The sequence below is a fragment of the Coregonus clupeaformis genome, chromosome 19 (assembly GCF_020615455.1).
Source record: "Coregonus clupeaformis isolate EN_2021a chromosome 19, ASM2061545v1, whole genome shotgun sequence".
Taxonomy (NCBI): domain Eukaryota; kingdom Metazoa; phylum Chordata; class Actinopteri; order Salmoniformes; family Salmonidae; genus Coregonus; species Coregonus clupeaformis.
This window is the reverse complement of record NC_059210.1, coordinates 1,057,166-1,072,274: the sequence shown is the minus strand read 5'-3', so window position 1 is coordinate 1,072,274 and position 15,109 is coordinate 1,057,166. Positions and strand designations below refer to the sequence as shown.

The 15,109-nt window shown below is 44.1% G+C and overlaps 1 protein-coding gene across 1 annotated transcript in view; it reads right to left on the bottom strand.

The window, feature by feature from the left end:
• Nucleotides 1–15,109, bottom strand: part of LOC121554655 (uncharacterized protein KIAA0232-like) — a 37,157-nt gene that overhangs the window by 3,533 nt on the left and 18,515 nt on the right. Inside the window, exons 3-7 of the mRNA XM_041868318.2 lie at nucleotides 12,529–12,672; nucleotides 5,952–6,021; nucleotides 5,755–5,839; nucleotides 2,186–5,591; nucleotides 1,965–2,073 (exon numbers count right to left, since the gene is read on the bottom strand). Of these exons, the coding sequence (XP_041724252.2) occupies nucleotides 1,965–2,073; nucleotides 2,186–5,591; nucleotides 5,755–5,839; nucleotides 5,952–6,021; nucleotides 12,529–12,672 (3,814 nt within the window). The remainder of the gene's footprint in view (nucleotides 1–1,964; nucleotides 2,074–2,185; nucleotides 5,592–5,754; nucleotides 5,840–5,951; nucleotides 6,022–12,528; nucleotides 12,673–15,109) is intronic.

Genomic DNA, 15,109 nt, shown 5'->3' with positions numbered 1-15,109 from the left:
GGTGTCACTGGGGGGAGAGAGAGAGTGCTCTGGTGTTGGCCTGGCTGACAGGTATTTCTATTCTAAAGCACTCTGAACAGCTGACACTTATAGGAATTACTATGCTGGCTGTGAATGCTGATGACTTGCAACTAAGATACACATTTTAATATTTGTAATTCAGTTTAAACTAAGTAGTTGTACAGTACCAGTCAAACATTTGGACACAACTACTCATTCAAGGGGTTTTCTTTATTTTTTACTATTTTCTACATTGTAGAATAATAGTGAAGACATCAAAACTATGAAATAACACAAATGGAATCATGTAGTAACCAAAAAAAGTGTTCAACAAATCTAAATATATTTTAGATTCTTCAAAGTAGCATTCCTCATGAAGCTGGTTGAGATAATGCCAAGAGTGCACAAAGCTGTCATCAAGTCATTTGCCTTGATGACAGCTTTGCACACTCTTGGCATTCTCTCAACCAGCTTCATGAGGAATGCTTTTCCAACAGTCTTGAAGGAGCTCCCACATATGCTGAGCACTTGTTGGCTGCTTTTCCTTCACTCTGCAGTCCAACTCATCCCAAACCATCTCAATTGGGTTGAGGTCAGGTGATTGTGGAGGCCAGGTCATCTGATGCAGCACTCCATCACTCTGCTTCTTGTCAAATAGCCCTTCCACAGTCTGGAGGTGTGTTTTGGGTCATTGTCCTGTTGAAAAACAAATGATAGTCCCACTAAGCCCAAACCAGATGGGATGGTGTATTGCTTCAGAATGCTGTGGTAGCCATGCTGGTTAATTGTGCCTTGAATTCTAAATAAATCACAGACAATGTCACCAGCAAAGCACCCCCACACTTCCTCCTCCATGCTTCATGGTGGGAACCACACATGCGGAGATCACACTTCACCTACTCTGCGTCTCACAAAGACACGGCGGTTGGAACCAAATATCTCAAATTTGGACTCATTTGGACCAAAGGACAGATTTCCAACGGTCTAATGTCCATTGCTCGTGTTTCTTGGCCCAAGTAAGTCTCTTCTTCTTATTGGTGTCCTTTAGTAGTGGTTTCTTTGCAGCAATTCGACCATGAAGGCCTGATTCACGCAGTCCCCTCTGAACAGTTGATGTTGACATGTGTCTGTTACTTGAACTCTGTGAACCATTTATTTGGGCTGCAATCTGAGGCGCAGTTAACTCTAATGAACTTATCCTCTGCAGCAGAGGTAACTCTGGGTCTTCCATTCCTGTGGCAGTCCTCATGAGAGCCAGTTTCATCATAGCGCTTGATGATTTTTGCGACTGCACTTGAAGAAACTTTCAAAGTTCTTGACATTTTCCAGATTAAGACATGAAGGTCAGTCAAAGTAATGATAGACTGTCGTTTCTCTTTGCTTATTTGAGCTGTTCTTGCCATAATATGGACTTGGTCTTTTACCAAATAGGACTATCTTCTGTACACCAACCCTACCTTGTCACAACACAACTGATTGGCTCAAACGCATTAAGAAGGAAAGAAATTCCACAAATTAACAAGGCACACCTGTTAAATGAAATGGATTCCAGGTGACTACCTCATGAAGCTGGTTGAGCGAATGCCAAGAGTGTGCAAAGCTGTCATCAAGGCAAAGGGTGGGTACTTTGAAGAATCTCAAATATAAAATATATTTTGATTTGTTTAACACTTTTTTGGTACTACATAATTCCATGTGTTATTTCATAGTTTTGATGTCTTCACTATTATTCTACAATGTAGAAAATAGTAAAGATAAAGAAAAACCCTTGAATGAGTAGGTGTATCCAAACCTTTGACTGGTACTGTATATAAAAAATGTATGACCACTTTATGACCCATCTGCATCTGTTGGGACAAACAAATGAAAAAAATAAAAAGCTTCCAAATTTAAAGTAAGCCAATAAAAAAGTCATCTCAGCCGTAGGCCTAAGATATATTTACCATAACTCTGATTGATCATACCTGTACACTGAGATCCGGGAAAAAGGGGGGAACAGAGTGTGTTCTGCCACCAGCACTCATCTTGCTGGCTGCCAATTCCTCCCTGTCCACTAATATTTAATAGAGGGAACTAAAAAGAAGAAAGGGAAGGTATTAGTCTAACGCAGGGGAAACTGTTTCATTGTCAAAATTTGATGTAACTTCTGATCCAACCCACCTAAACATTCTTATAAGATTCTTACCTCATGCAAATCTTCAATGAAGTCATAGGTTTTCCCATATGTGGGACTCTGACCAGACGCTGCACATTTGCAGGCTTCCTTCTCTCTGCAAGATTCTTCCTTTTGAATCTTGTTGACTGGGACGTCCATCCGTCCGCTTGCCGTCAATGTTGCTGCTCCAACTGCGGCCGCCATTTCACAGTCTAAGCAAATCTCTTGCTCAGCGATTGGCAGGAGGGTGCTGGAGCCCTCCTGAGAATCCAGTGAGGTCTGGGCACTCTTCTCCATGCCAGACTTCTTCAATCTGGGCAGGAATTTACCAGATTCCAGTTCTGACTTCCCATAGCAGGGGCCCTCGTTTTCTGCGTCCTCCTCCAGCGGTTTGAGGTCGGCCTGAGGGTCGTCGAAGATGTCCGGCGGGGCCAGGACTGGAAAACTCCTCTCCTCTTCTTTCTCGGACTCAGCCTCCGACTCGCTCCCTCCACCAGGCGACAACTCTGAGGCGGATATGGGTCGGAAGTGTGTCCTGGGGGAGATGCGGATGGCCCTGTACTGGGTGGTCCGGTTGATGCCGTATATCCGTGGGTGGAAAGCTTCGTTCTCGGAGTCCGAGCACAATATAGACTTGGGCTTGAACCCCGGGCTGAACGAAGCCATGTCCTCAGGCTCGAAGGAGCACTCTACGTGGAGGACTTGAGAGAACGGATTGTTCAGATCGAAGGACGCAAACGGGTAGTCGAGCCCTGGCTCCTCGCCTCGGAAGCCTGCACAGGGTCCGAGTAAATCTTCATGGAAGATTAAAGAAAACCCCTTATTCAATCCTTCCCCACCTCCTTTAGTAGCCTGGTCGCTCTGCCCGAAGGAGACCAGCGGCCTCCAGAAGGGCTTGTGGCCAGGGGCAAAGCAGCTGCCAGTATTCATGAACACGTCTGTACCAGCAATGGTGACCACGTCTGAGCCAGAGGCCGAAGCGGCAGCAGCGGCACACTGTAGCAGGCTGCCTCTCGCGTCGCCGGGTGGCACCATGGCCCAGTCCTGGTCACCGCTGAACGTCTTCAGCTCTCCATACACTCCTCCCAGGATGAACGATGTGTTGTCTTTCTCAGGGTTCACGTCCCAAGGCTTGGACGGCGTCATGTAATCCCCAGAAGCATTCATCTTTGAGAGCCCGTTTTTGGCCAGGAGGGCCTGCTCTTCATTCTTGCCTTCCCACAGGTGGTACTCAGAGTGCTGCACTGCCTTCTTCGGAGGCCCCTGGATGGGACCAACTTCCTTTGCCTGCATGTCGAGACAGCCGCAGTGGTAGCTGCTCGACTCCTGGGAGAACAAGCCCTCGCCTGGCTTCTCTCCTCCTAGTGATAGTACAGGATCTCCATCTCCGATAGCTGTCCAAATGTCCTTTATTATCCCTGAGCTGTAGTTATCACTCTGTTGGTTTGTGTCATCTGAAAACATGCCAGCGTCGTACTGTTTGCTCTCGTCCTGTTCTAACGCTATTCCACAAATGGACTCCAATTTAGATTTCTTTGCGAAGGTCGGATTGGACACCGTGCCTACATTGGCCTCCTCGCACTGGCGACCGGTGTCTTCTTGTAAAAAGTCCAGGATTTCTTCTTCTAGGTATGTACCAGAGATAGGAAGGATTATACAATTAATATCTTCATTGCCAATTAGAGCGGACTCCTCTGTTTGAACGTTTATTTGCTCATTGTCTGAACGCGTCTCTTCCGAATGCGACCATGGACTGCAGGTTCGCGTTGAAAGGTTTGAACAGTGTTCAGTTTCATCAAAGGCACTATTTTTGGTCCATATTAGCAAACGAGACTGCTTGTTACAATGTGGTTCTAGACAGCTACTTGAATCTGTGTTGTTTTCGTGACCAACGGTGAGTGAGTCGCAGGGAAAAGGAAGAGTGGGGCTATCGTACTGCAGCTCAAAAAGAGAGAAGCAGGAGGAGTTCAGACCAGACGCTTCGCTGGTGGCTTCTGGGAGATGAGGCTCCTCCAGGGTTCCAGGCAGCGTGCTGATGGTGAATGTAACGCCGTCCAAAGCGGGGGAGAGCTGAACGGGAGAGTCCCCGACAAAGCTTTCTCCATCTTTATCTTCAGAGCTAGAGGATGAATAACATCCCCAGACCTGAGCCATGTTTTCCAAATCCTGCATGAAGAACCCATCAGCTGCCAAAGCTTCCTGACAGTCCACCCTTATTGCACTTTCCCCTTGCAGCTCAAGGCCATCTAACACTAAACAACATTCTGCCTCAAAGTCTCTTTGCTCTTCGCTCTTCTGTCTAATCATGCTCAAGATCCGACTCTCTTGTACTGAGTCTGAGGCACTAGGATCCAATATGGATTGATAAATATCGACTTCATAGAAGTGAGTGAATTCAGACAGATGGTCATCATCTAAATCTCTACTATCCTCGGGCGGAGGGCAGCTTGAGGTCCCATTGAGTTCGTTAGCCTCCTCGTTTGCGTCGCCTGGCACCTCAACAAAGTGCCCATCAACGAAGGTGCCCGCTGCCAGATACGCCCTCTGGAAGCTTGCGTTGGCAATGTAGATGCCTTGCATTCTCTCAGACAGCCTTTCCAAGTCGGCGGACATAGTTGAGTCATCTGGAGAGTCCACCTTACTCCGGTACTTTGTTTCCAGTTTGCTCTTTCTGCTACTGAAAGGTACAAAATACTCTGTGATGGGCTCTGTGTACCACAGGGGCTCCTCCATGTACTCCTTTTTCTTGCTGGCATCAGCTCCGGACTCCTTTGCGTCCCCCCAACCTGGATCTTTTCGAATCTCCTTCAGCGGTCTTTTCCCCTTTTTGTAGAGCTGTGTTTGCCTTGCAGGGCCTCCAGTGGTGCTGCTGCTGCTTCCTCCAGCGTTCCTACGCTCCTCTTTGTCGATGGCCTTCAGAGCCAGCTTCACTTGTCCGCTGTTGCGCCCCCTCTTACTCCTGCTGCCCGCCTCCTTGGACTTGTGCCTGATTCTGACTGCTTTCCTGCTGGACGTTTTGGAGTTGCCCTGGTTCCCGCTGGAGCTCGAGCCAGTCTCGCTAGAGCCAGAGGACCAGGAGCGAGGCCGATACTTGCCCTCTGACCTGTGCCTCGCCTGCCTCTTGCTGTGGACGGCAGCTCGGTCCTCCGCTGTTGCGCCACCATGGTATCGGTTCTCTTTCTCTTTCTTGCTGCGTCGCTGCTGGGCTCTCTCGCTGGTTGGGTTAGTGGTAGTGTTGCATGCCTCAGGGGTTCTCTCATTAGCAGCTTCACCATCACTGTTGCAATCTTTTGGGGAGGAGGTGTCGGTGCTGGTCTGCGGGGCTGCAGAGGATGATGAGCCGGAGTAAGCGCTGGCTTTAGCCTTGTTCCACACCGTCATGATCTCTTGGAGACAAACAGATCCCTCTGACAAAGGAGGAAAGGCTTCATAATACCTGCAACAACAATGAGAGAAAACTTTGTCAATTAAGAGCAATCATAAAATGAATGAGCACATGTTTAATGGGCATAAAACTAAATCAACTATGCATAGTTGTGCCAGCTACTCAGGACAGTATTATTGTGGTTATGGGTAAAAAAAAACAAAAAAAAACGTACATTTCCACCTGGTCCTTTGAGGAAGGGGACTCAACTTGTTCAGGAGACTGAGATCCATCCGATTTTTTGTGGAGCCATTTTTCTTCTGTGAAGAATTATAAGCAATATGATAAGAAGGAGCGTTATCATTGAAATGTTTTTATATTTACTAGTTTGTTACAACAGGGCATACAAATGTATAAACCCAAGACACAAACCTTTCTGTTTGTTTTGGATGTCCTTGAGTTTGGAGCAAAGCTCCTCGACCAGGCTCTCAATTCCAGAGTTCTGTGGGGAAAAAAGGAGGGAGAATATGTAACATTAAGAATTAATCTAGCAAAGAGAATCTAAACAGAATAATCTAATGAGACCTGTGTATGAAACAGCAGTGAATGAACATTAATAAAACATTTGCTTCTTTCAGACCACTCATAAAGTGATAGGATGTTTCCAACAATAACACTTGGGGGTTTGAACATAAGCTTTTTTTAAAGGCAACTTCGACCCCATTGTAACACTGACTAGAGGGTATTAACATGGGGCTGACAGAAGTCTAACCAGCTGACTGTCAGCACGGGCATGCTCTACCATGACTATATTAAATCAGTGTTTTCCATTAGCGCCGTCTGATGACTAAATCAGCCGGTTACACACACATTTTTAGCCGGCTACATTTTCAGATTAACTAGGCTACTTTTCATTTTAAAGTTTCAATTAGATAGTCCGTCGAGCCCTCTCTCACTAGAATGAACGGATCTATTGATAGGATAGGTGCCTGTCAGTCACAAAGCGAGCGATGACCGGGAAACGCAGCAGAGAGGAAGAGGTGAAGCGAGAGGTTTCACTCTGGCCAAAATCTGGCCAAAATAAGCCCAATGTGTTTCAATGGGCTTATTTTGGACCTAAGCATGTCACCTGCCTTCCCGCCTTTGGGACAACGACTCCCATTGTTAGGGCGGAGACGTGAGCATCTCGTCATTTTATACAGATCTCTGGTTGCAGTTGAATTTCTTTACACGGAGGAGGGAGAGAAAGCATGATGCTCGTGAATTTGCACGTCCCATGTAATGTAAGTGGTAACGATGAGTCAATCCAATAGCCTAATTATTGTTTTCTGACACATTTATTTTCTTTGACACATTTATTTTCTTTCGTGTGTTTCACATAGCCAGCCAAGAGGAGTCGTGGTGCCAAGTTGGCTAATTACTCAAGTAGATAATTAGGGCCCTCATAGAATCTTGGCATTAACGGAATTCAACAATATTTAAAAGTGTATTAACCTTAGCAGGGAATCAACTAAATGTATGAAATTAATTCATTTGCCCAAGTTAATCATAAGACATGAACAGAATGCATCAGTGATTCGTATTTCCTGCAACTTTCTGAAGAGGCAATGAGAATGCCCCTGTTTGTGTGTGTGTGCAGTGCGCACGTCTACCACTTTGTGTAGCTGTTAGCGATGATGCTAATGAAAACAGTCTTCTAGGTAGATGGAAAGGCTTTCCCAAAAACTTTCTCAATTAAAGCTGCAATATATAACTTTTTGGGCGACCTGACCAAATTCAGATAGAAATGTGAGTTATAGATCTGTCATTCTAATTGAAAGCAAGTCTAAGAAGCGGTAGATCTGTTCTATGTGAGCTATTTCTATGCTTCCCGTTAAGTTTAGTTTTTGCGTCTTTTATGTTCGGTTTTGTACACCAGCTTCAAATATATTTCACAGCGGTTTAGATAGTACAATGATTCTCTACACATTCAAATTGGTCGAATTGCTTGTTTTTTCACATAAACGGAAATAAAACAAACTATTAGAATTTTAGCAACCAGGAAATGGCAGAGCGATTTCTGCATAGTGCACCTTTACAACGTTAACTACTAAGTAGCCTATGCTTACCTGGCAGAATGTTATCATTATTATTTAGATCAATCCAGTGGGTATTTGTTTTGCAAACTACCATCACATGTGTGCTACAAAAACACAGCTAAACAGCCTCTTGCTAGGTGTGCACTTGAATTAAAGGGTAACTACATCTAAAAATCGATATTTCTTTGATTTTTCCCAGACCTCAAACATGGTCTCCAGGGTGGGAAATTAACACCCGCCAAATGCAGGTAGATTTAGGTATTGGCTGGTAAGAATGTATATTTCACCAGACACGTTGACGGGTGGTCACACACAGCATTTGGGAACCGTTTTTTTGTTTAAATCCAAAGCCCAAAATGTATAAATTGGTCGAATTGACGTGAAAGGCTACTAAAGTGTGACTTTGTCCTCGTGTTTCTTGGCTAGTTACAGTATATAATTTTGTTCACACGTTAGGTTGTTTTTCAATATTAGTTTGAGTTTGCTGCAACTGTCTGCTGGTAGTACAGACAGAGAATATAATCTCCGACAGACACGGAGTGCCGTTACCACGGTAATGGCCAGCCCCTTAACAAGGGACAGCTGAACATTTGACTCACCTAATGACTCAAATATTTTGGGCTAAATAGTGCTCGATAGAGCATGGAACAGTCCAAAAACCTTTTATTCATGAATTTAGTCATTTCTTATCATTTAAAACACAATTTCATTGTGCTCCTACATTTATTTGTGTGCTCCTAAATATCAACTTATGTACTTGTAAAAAATGTCAGCGTTAGAGCCCTGAACTTATAGTAAATAAGCCATATCATTCAGCATTTTGTGGCAGGGCAGGCACTGTTGATTCTTAATGTTCAGTCGTACAACCATTGATCTGTTCTACTTTTTACTATTGTATGTTAAATTAAATAATTTAGAAACAATAGTAAAAAGTAGAACAGATAAACGGTTGTACAACCAGCCACTCAGATGGTCGCCTGATGTGGTTTAAGCATTTTTGTGGATTTAGAATATTCAATTTTGTAACTTGATAATGTGGGTTATTTACTTAATTTTTCTGTTTTAATAAAATACATAATTTGAAGAACAAACATCATTGTGGCAATTTATATCTTGCAGTAAAACTGTAAATATGACTTTAAATCTCAAGAGAAGACAGGTTAAAATGTTAAAAGGTTTAATGTTCTCTTACTTAGAAAATAGTCCAGATCATATAGGCCTAGACAATATCAAAAACAACTAACATCACACTGAATTCATACATTTTCAGTAATTTAAATTGTATAGTCATGTCTTTCTACACAATACCACAACAAATGTTCCCAGTCTGGGAAATAAACTCAACAAAGCATTCAATTATTTCGCTGTGTATCTCAGATGGAATCAAGGCATTAGAATGTACCAGAGGCCACCAAAATAGAGCTCCTTCTGCAGAAGAATTCAAACCCAGGGATGCCTGGCTGGCTACTTTTTCTATTTGGCTGGCTCCTCTATGTACTTGTGTAAAACACTGATTAAATGTAGCTAAGAGGGAGAAATGTTGCATGAGAAAAATGACTAAGCATAGCCTGAACATCCACCACCTGTCTTTCCATCTAAACACTTACAAAACATCAGGCATTAGACAAACAAAGACCTCTCAGACACCTACTTCTTCCTTATACCTATTGAGATTTTACTCGCTGAACAAAGATGACGTGATCTGTTTTGCTGCAAACAAGGCCTGCTACGATCTGGTCTACATAAAGACAGCCATGTCAAAATGCCTCAACAGACCAGTAGGCAATAGGCAAAGTCAGAAAAGCATCTGCATTCGGTGAGGACTGCTATATCCACCACAACATCCAGGGCCAGATTAGTCCAAAAATGTGTAATTTACACACTCTCCCTTCTCTCGCTCTCTTTCTGACAGAAAGTGACATTCCTTACCATGCCTCCCAGCAAAAAGCAAAGTTTCTCCCCTGGCCCTGTGTTTCCTCTTGCATCATTGTGCTAATGCCAGTCAGCTGACGGGCAACACGCACGCACTCTGCTCTCTGTGCTGCAATCCCGTGCAGCATGTGCTGGTAAAAAAAAAAAATAGACCGCAGAGTCCAGTCCCCAGAGAGCAGCACACTCCTCCTCTACCTTGCAGACCCTTCCCCCTATACGCCCTCCAGCTCTATCCCAGCCCTCAAACGCTCGCTCTACTACGGGCTGCCTTTGATAGTATACTACTGCCAACCAACCACTAAGGAAAATGTCAGCAAATTCTTTCAGATTTTGCTTGGAAAAAGGGCACAGAAATAATATAATGCAGGCTTATTAAACTGTGCACTCGCTTACATGCAATGACTCCTCTGCAAGGTCACCCATAACATTATCTCAATACTGAGTGTAAGAGTGTGAGTGCAAATGGGAGTCTTTCACTGGTTCACAATTCTTCACTCTGCTGACCTCAATCCAACCTTGCAAGTAAACTCTCATTATATCACACTGGCTGTGAAAATCCTGGAGAGCAAATCACAAAATAAGGCTGGCCAATGCCAAGTATCATATGATGATAATGGTTTGACTGAGGGTCTTCCTCAGGTGCATCCAATTTCCTTTGATCATCCTTGAGATGTCTCTACAACTTGATTGGAGTTCACCTGTGGCCAATTCAATTGTTTAGCAATGATTTAAAAAGAAACACACCTGTCTATATAAAGGTCCCACAGTTGCCAGTATACAGTGCAGTCGGAAAGTATACAGACCCCTTCCCCCTTTCCACATTTTGTTACGTTACAGCCTTATTCTAAAATTGATTAAATAAAAATCCTCAATCTACACACAATACCCCACAATAACGAAGTGAAAACAGGCGTAGAAAATGTTGCAAATTTATAAAAAAAATAAAAACAGATATACCTTATTTACATAGCTATTCAGACCCTTTGCTATGAGATTTCAAATTGAGCTCAGGTGCATCCTGTTTCCATTGATCATCCTTGAGATGTTTCTACAACTTAATTGGAGTCCACCTGAGGTAAATTCAATTGATTGGACATGATTTGGAAAGGCACACTCCTGTCTATATAAGGGCCCACAGTTGATAGTGCATGTCAAAACAAAAACCGAGCAATGAGGTCGAAGGAATTGTCTGTAGAGCTCAGAGACAGGATTGTGTCGAGGCACAGATCTGGGGAAGGGTACCAAAACATTTCTGCAGCATTGAAGGTCCCCAAGAACACAGTGGCCTCCATCATTCTTAAATGGAAGTAGTTTTGAACCACCAAGACTCTTCCTAGAGCTGGCCGTCCGGCCAAACTGAGCAATCGGGGGAGAAGGGCCTTGGTCAGAGAGGTGACCAAGAACCCGATGGTCACTCTGACAGAGCTCCAGAGTTCCTCTGTGGAGATGGGAGAACCTTGCAGAAGGACAACCATCTCTGCAGCACTCCACCAATCAGGCCTTTATGGTAGAGTGGCCAGACGGAAGCCACTACTCAGTAAAAGGCACGACAGCCCGCTTGGAGTTTGCCAAAAGGCACCTAAAGGACTCTCGGACCATGAGAAACAAGATTCTCTGGTCTGATGAAACCAAGATTGAACTATTTTGCCTGAATGCCAAGCTTCACGTCTGGAGGAACCCTGGCACCATCCCTACGGTGAAGCATAGTGGTGGCAGCATCACGCTGTGGGGATGTTTTTCAGCGGGAGACTAATCAGGATCGAGGGAAAGATGAACGGAGCAAAGTACAGAAAGATCCTTGATGAAAACCTGCTCCAGAGCACTCAGGACCTCAGACTGGGGCGTAGGTTCACCTTCCAACAGGACAACGACCCTAAGCACACAGCCAAGACAACGCAGGAGTGGCTTCGGGACAAGTCTCTGAATGTCATTGAGTGGCCCAGCCAGAGCCCGGACTTGAACCCGATCTAACATCTCTGGAGAGACCTGAAAATAGCTGTGCAGCGACGCTCCCCATCCAACCTGAGAGCTTGAGAGGGTCTGTAGAGAAGAATGGGAGAAACTCCCCAAATACAGGTGTGCCAAGCTTGTAGCGTCATACCCAAGAAGACTCGAGGCTGTAATCGCTGCCAAAGGTGCTTCAAAGTACTGAGCAAAGGGTCTGAATACTTATGTAAATGTGATAGTTTTTTTATTTTTTATTTTGTTGCTAAAATGTATTCAAACCTGTTTTTCCTTTGTCATTATGGGGTATTGTGTGTAGATTGATGAGGGGAAAATAACAATTTAATCTATTTTAGAATAAGGCTGTAACGTAACAAAATGTGGAAAAATATCTAGGGGTCTGAATACTGTCCAAATGCACTGCACGTCAGAGCAGAAACTATACCATGAAGTCCAAGGAACTGTCCGTAGATCTCTGAGATAGCATTGTGATGAGGAATATATCTGGGGAAGGGTATAAAACAATTTCTAGAGTGTTGAAAGGTTCCAAGAGTACATTGGTCTCAAAATATGGAACTACCCAGACTCTGCCTAGAGCTGGCCATCCAACCAAACTGAGCAACCGGGAACCAAGTGACCAAGAACCCAATGACCTCTCTGACAGAACTACAGAGTCCGTTGGCTGAGATGGTAGAACCTGCCAGATGGAAGCCACTCTTGAGAAAAAGGCACATGACATAACAAAATGTGGAATAAGTCAAGGGGTATGAATACTTTCTGAAGGCAGTGTACATGCTTCTGCCATTCTTCAATTACTCAACATATTCAGCTTTGTAGCTTACAAGCTGGTGTGTGTCAAAATAACCACTGAACTGCTGTACCAACTATCAGTCTATGCAACTGCTCCTAAATATTCAAGCTTCAAAGAGTCAATATAAGTGAAATGTATCATTTCAATTTCTCAGGAGTGCATGAGCAATGCTGTGAGTAGACCACACGCACAAAAACATTGGGTGAAGAGCTTTGTGGCGACACTGGGGTGGAACGGCACTTACTTCATCAGATGCAGAACGCAGACATTGCACGGCGGCTTGCTTCTTTATCTCATCCAGACTTAGGTCCGTCCCTCCTCCTTTCTTCTTACTCTTGCCCCATTTCTTCCCAGTTCCCTTCTCCCAGCCCAAGAAGATGTCATTTTCCTGCACACACAAAATCCACATCACATTCAATGAGACAGCTCCTCTACACAGAAAAAAGGAAATGCATGTTTTAGAACATTGTAAGTGTAAGAAATCAAAGATGGCTTTAAAATCATTAAGTTCAATTACAATCACCTGACTCATACTCAATACTAAAACAGAACCCTCTTCTTCATTGGCTATGTGTATGTTTAGATTAAGTAGGACCCCCATTAGCTACTGCACATGCAGCAGCTACTCTTCCTGGGGTCTACATAAAATGTACAAATACACAACAAAGTACAGAACAGTTATAGACTAGAACACAAGATTACATTAAATAAATAAAAATAAGTGATATATTGGAAAGACACAACAAAAATACTACTTACACACTATTCATATATACATACTCATATGAGGAGAGGTGCTGTGATAATGTATTTTAAAGCTAAAACTTGCTTTTGACCTGAGTAACCTCTGGCGGCAGACCATTCCACGATGACATGGCTCGACACATAACAGAGCGATCCATTTAATCTGTTTTTGGATTGATACAGTGAAGAAACCATAGTGGCGTATGTACACTGAGTAAACTTAACATCAGAAACACCTTCCTAATATTGAGTTTCACCTACTCCCGTTGCCTGCTGCACTGCTGCTTGGATCCCACCTGGCGATATGCTCCCCGTCTGCCCTGGCCTGTCTCCCACTGTCTGGTACAGGTACCTCCGCCACACTCCCCCCTCTCTCCCTAGCTTTCGCTCGCTTCCAGCACACACACACACACTGCACACTTTGGACTGATCTGAATTTTATGTAGGCTAATTAACTTATGAAGCTTGTGAGCTTTAATGAACTAGTATAGGCCTACTATTTATTTTATCTCAGACTTGTATAGCCTACTGGACTCAGAGCTACTCTCTCACGTTATTTTGTTGGTACGAGTGGCTCTTTGAACTTACAATGTCTAACCCCAAGCGGTTTTATTTTTTTCTTGTGCTTTATGCCATTTGCTCCATGACTCTTTGTTGTCTATGAACTTGCTTGTTTACCCGACCGCGGGACAGACCATGTTTGTTCCCAACAGTCGTGACTCTGGCCTCCCATCCTATTCTAACTACCTCTCGCCAGCTTTGTATTCATATTACCTGATGAAATTGCTGTACAATATGATCTTGTTGCCATCTGATGCACATTCAGATGTCACAAAAAAATCAACACTGCAAAGCTTTCCCTGTCCTCTGCCGTGCCCCGATTGTATTACTGCTGATGATATCTGGAAATGTGCATGTCTACTGTTGCTAGCCCAAACTGACTTGTGCTCCAATTTCTGCTTCACTGATTTCTGCTCTTGTAAAAGCCTAGGTTTTCTGCACTTTAACTCTAGAAGCTTATTACCTAAAATGGATAAATTGAAAGTGTGGGTTCACAGCTCCAGTCCAGATGTGTTGGTCATCACTGAGACGTGGTTAAGAAAGAGTGTTCTGAACACTGATGTTAACCTTTTTCGGCAAGACAGATCTTCCAAAGGTGGTGGAGTGGCAATCTTTACCAAGGAACACCTTCAGTGCTCGGTTGTCTCCACCAAGTCTGTCCCCAAACAATTTGATTTGCTGGTTTTACGCATTAAGCTTTCAAATAGCTCTTTGTTGACTGTTGCTGGGTGTTATCGTCCACCATCAGCACCGGCCTGTACCCTACCTGCCCTAAGCTCTCTCCTGGCCCCTTACACTATGTCTGAATTTGTCCTGCTAGGTGACCTAACCTGGGACATGCTTAAACCACCTGACCAAGTCCTAAAGCAATGGGACTCCCTAAATCTCTAAAAGATGATTATGACTCCCAACACCCAGAAAAGGCTACTAAAAATAGGTTCAGCCCCTGGTTCGACCGTGATCTAGCAGAGTTACTCCACCTCAAGAACACCATTTGGCGAAAGGCTCGGCACACAAACACTCAGGCTGATTGGCTGTCGTTCAGGCAAATGAGAAATAAGTGCACTCAGGCTATTGGGAAAGCCACATTTATTTACTTTAAGGAGCACTTCTCACTCTGTGGGTCTAACCCCAAGAAGTTCAGGAAAACGGTGTAAGACCTGGAGAATAAACGCCCCTCCTCACAGCTGCCCATGTCCCTTAATGTTGATGATGTGGTTGTTATTGACAAGGAGCGCATGGCTGAGCTCTTTAAAAACTTCATTAAGTCAGGATTCTTATTTGACTCAGCCATGCCTCCTTGCCCGTCCAACATTTCCTAATCTCCCAGCCCTTCTAATGTGACTAGCCCTGATGCTCCGCCCTCTTTTCCCCCTGCCCTGCAACAAAGTTTCTCTCTGCAGACAGTCACAGAGTCTGAGGTGCTAAAGGAGCTCCTTAAACTTCACCCCCAAAAAACATCTGGGTCAGATGGTTTAGATCCTATCTTCTTTAAGGTTGCAGCCCCTATCGTCGACGAG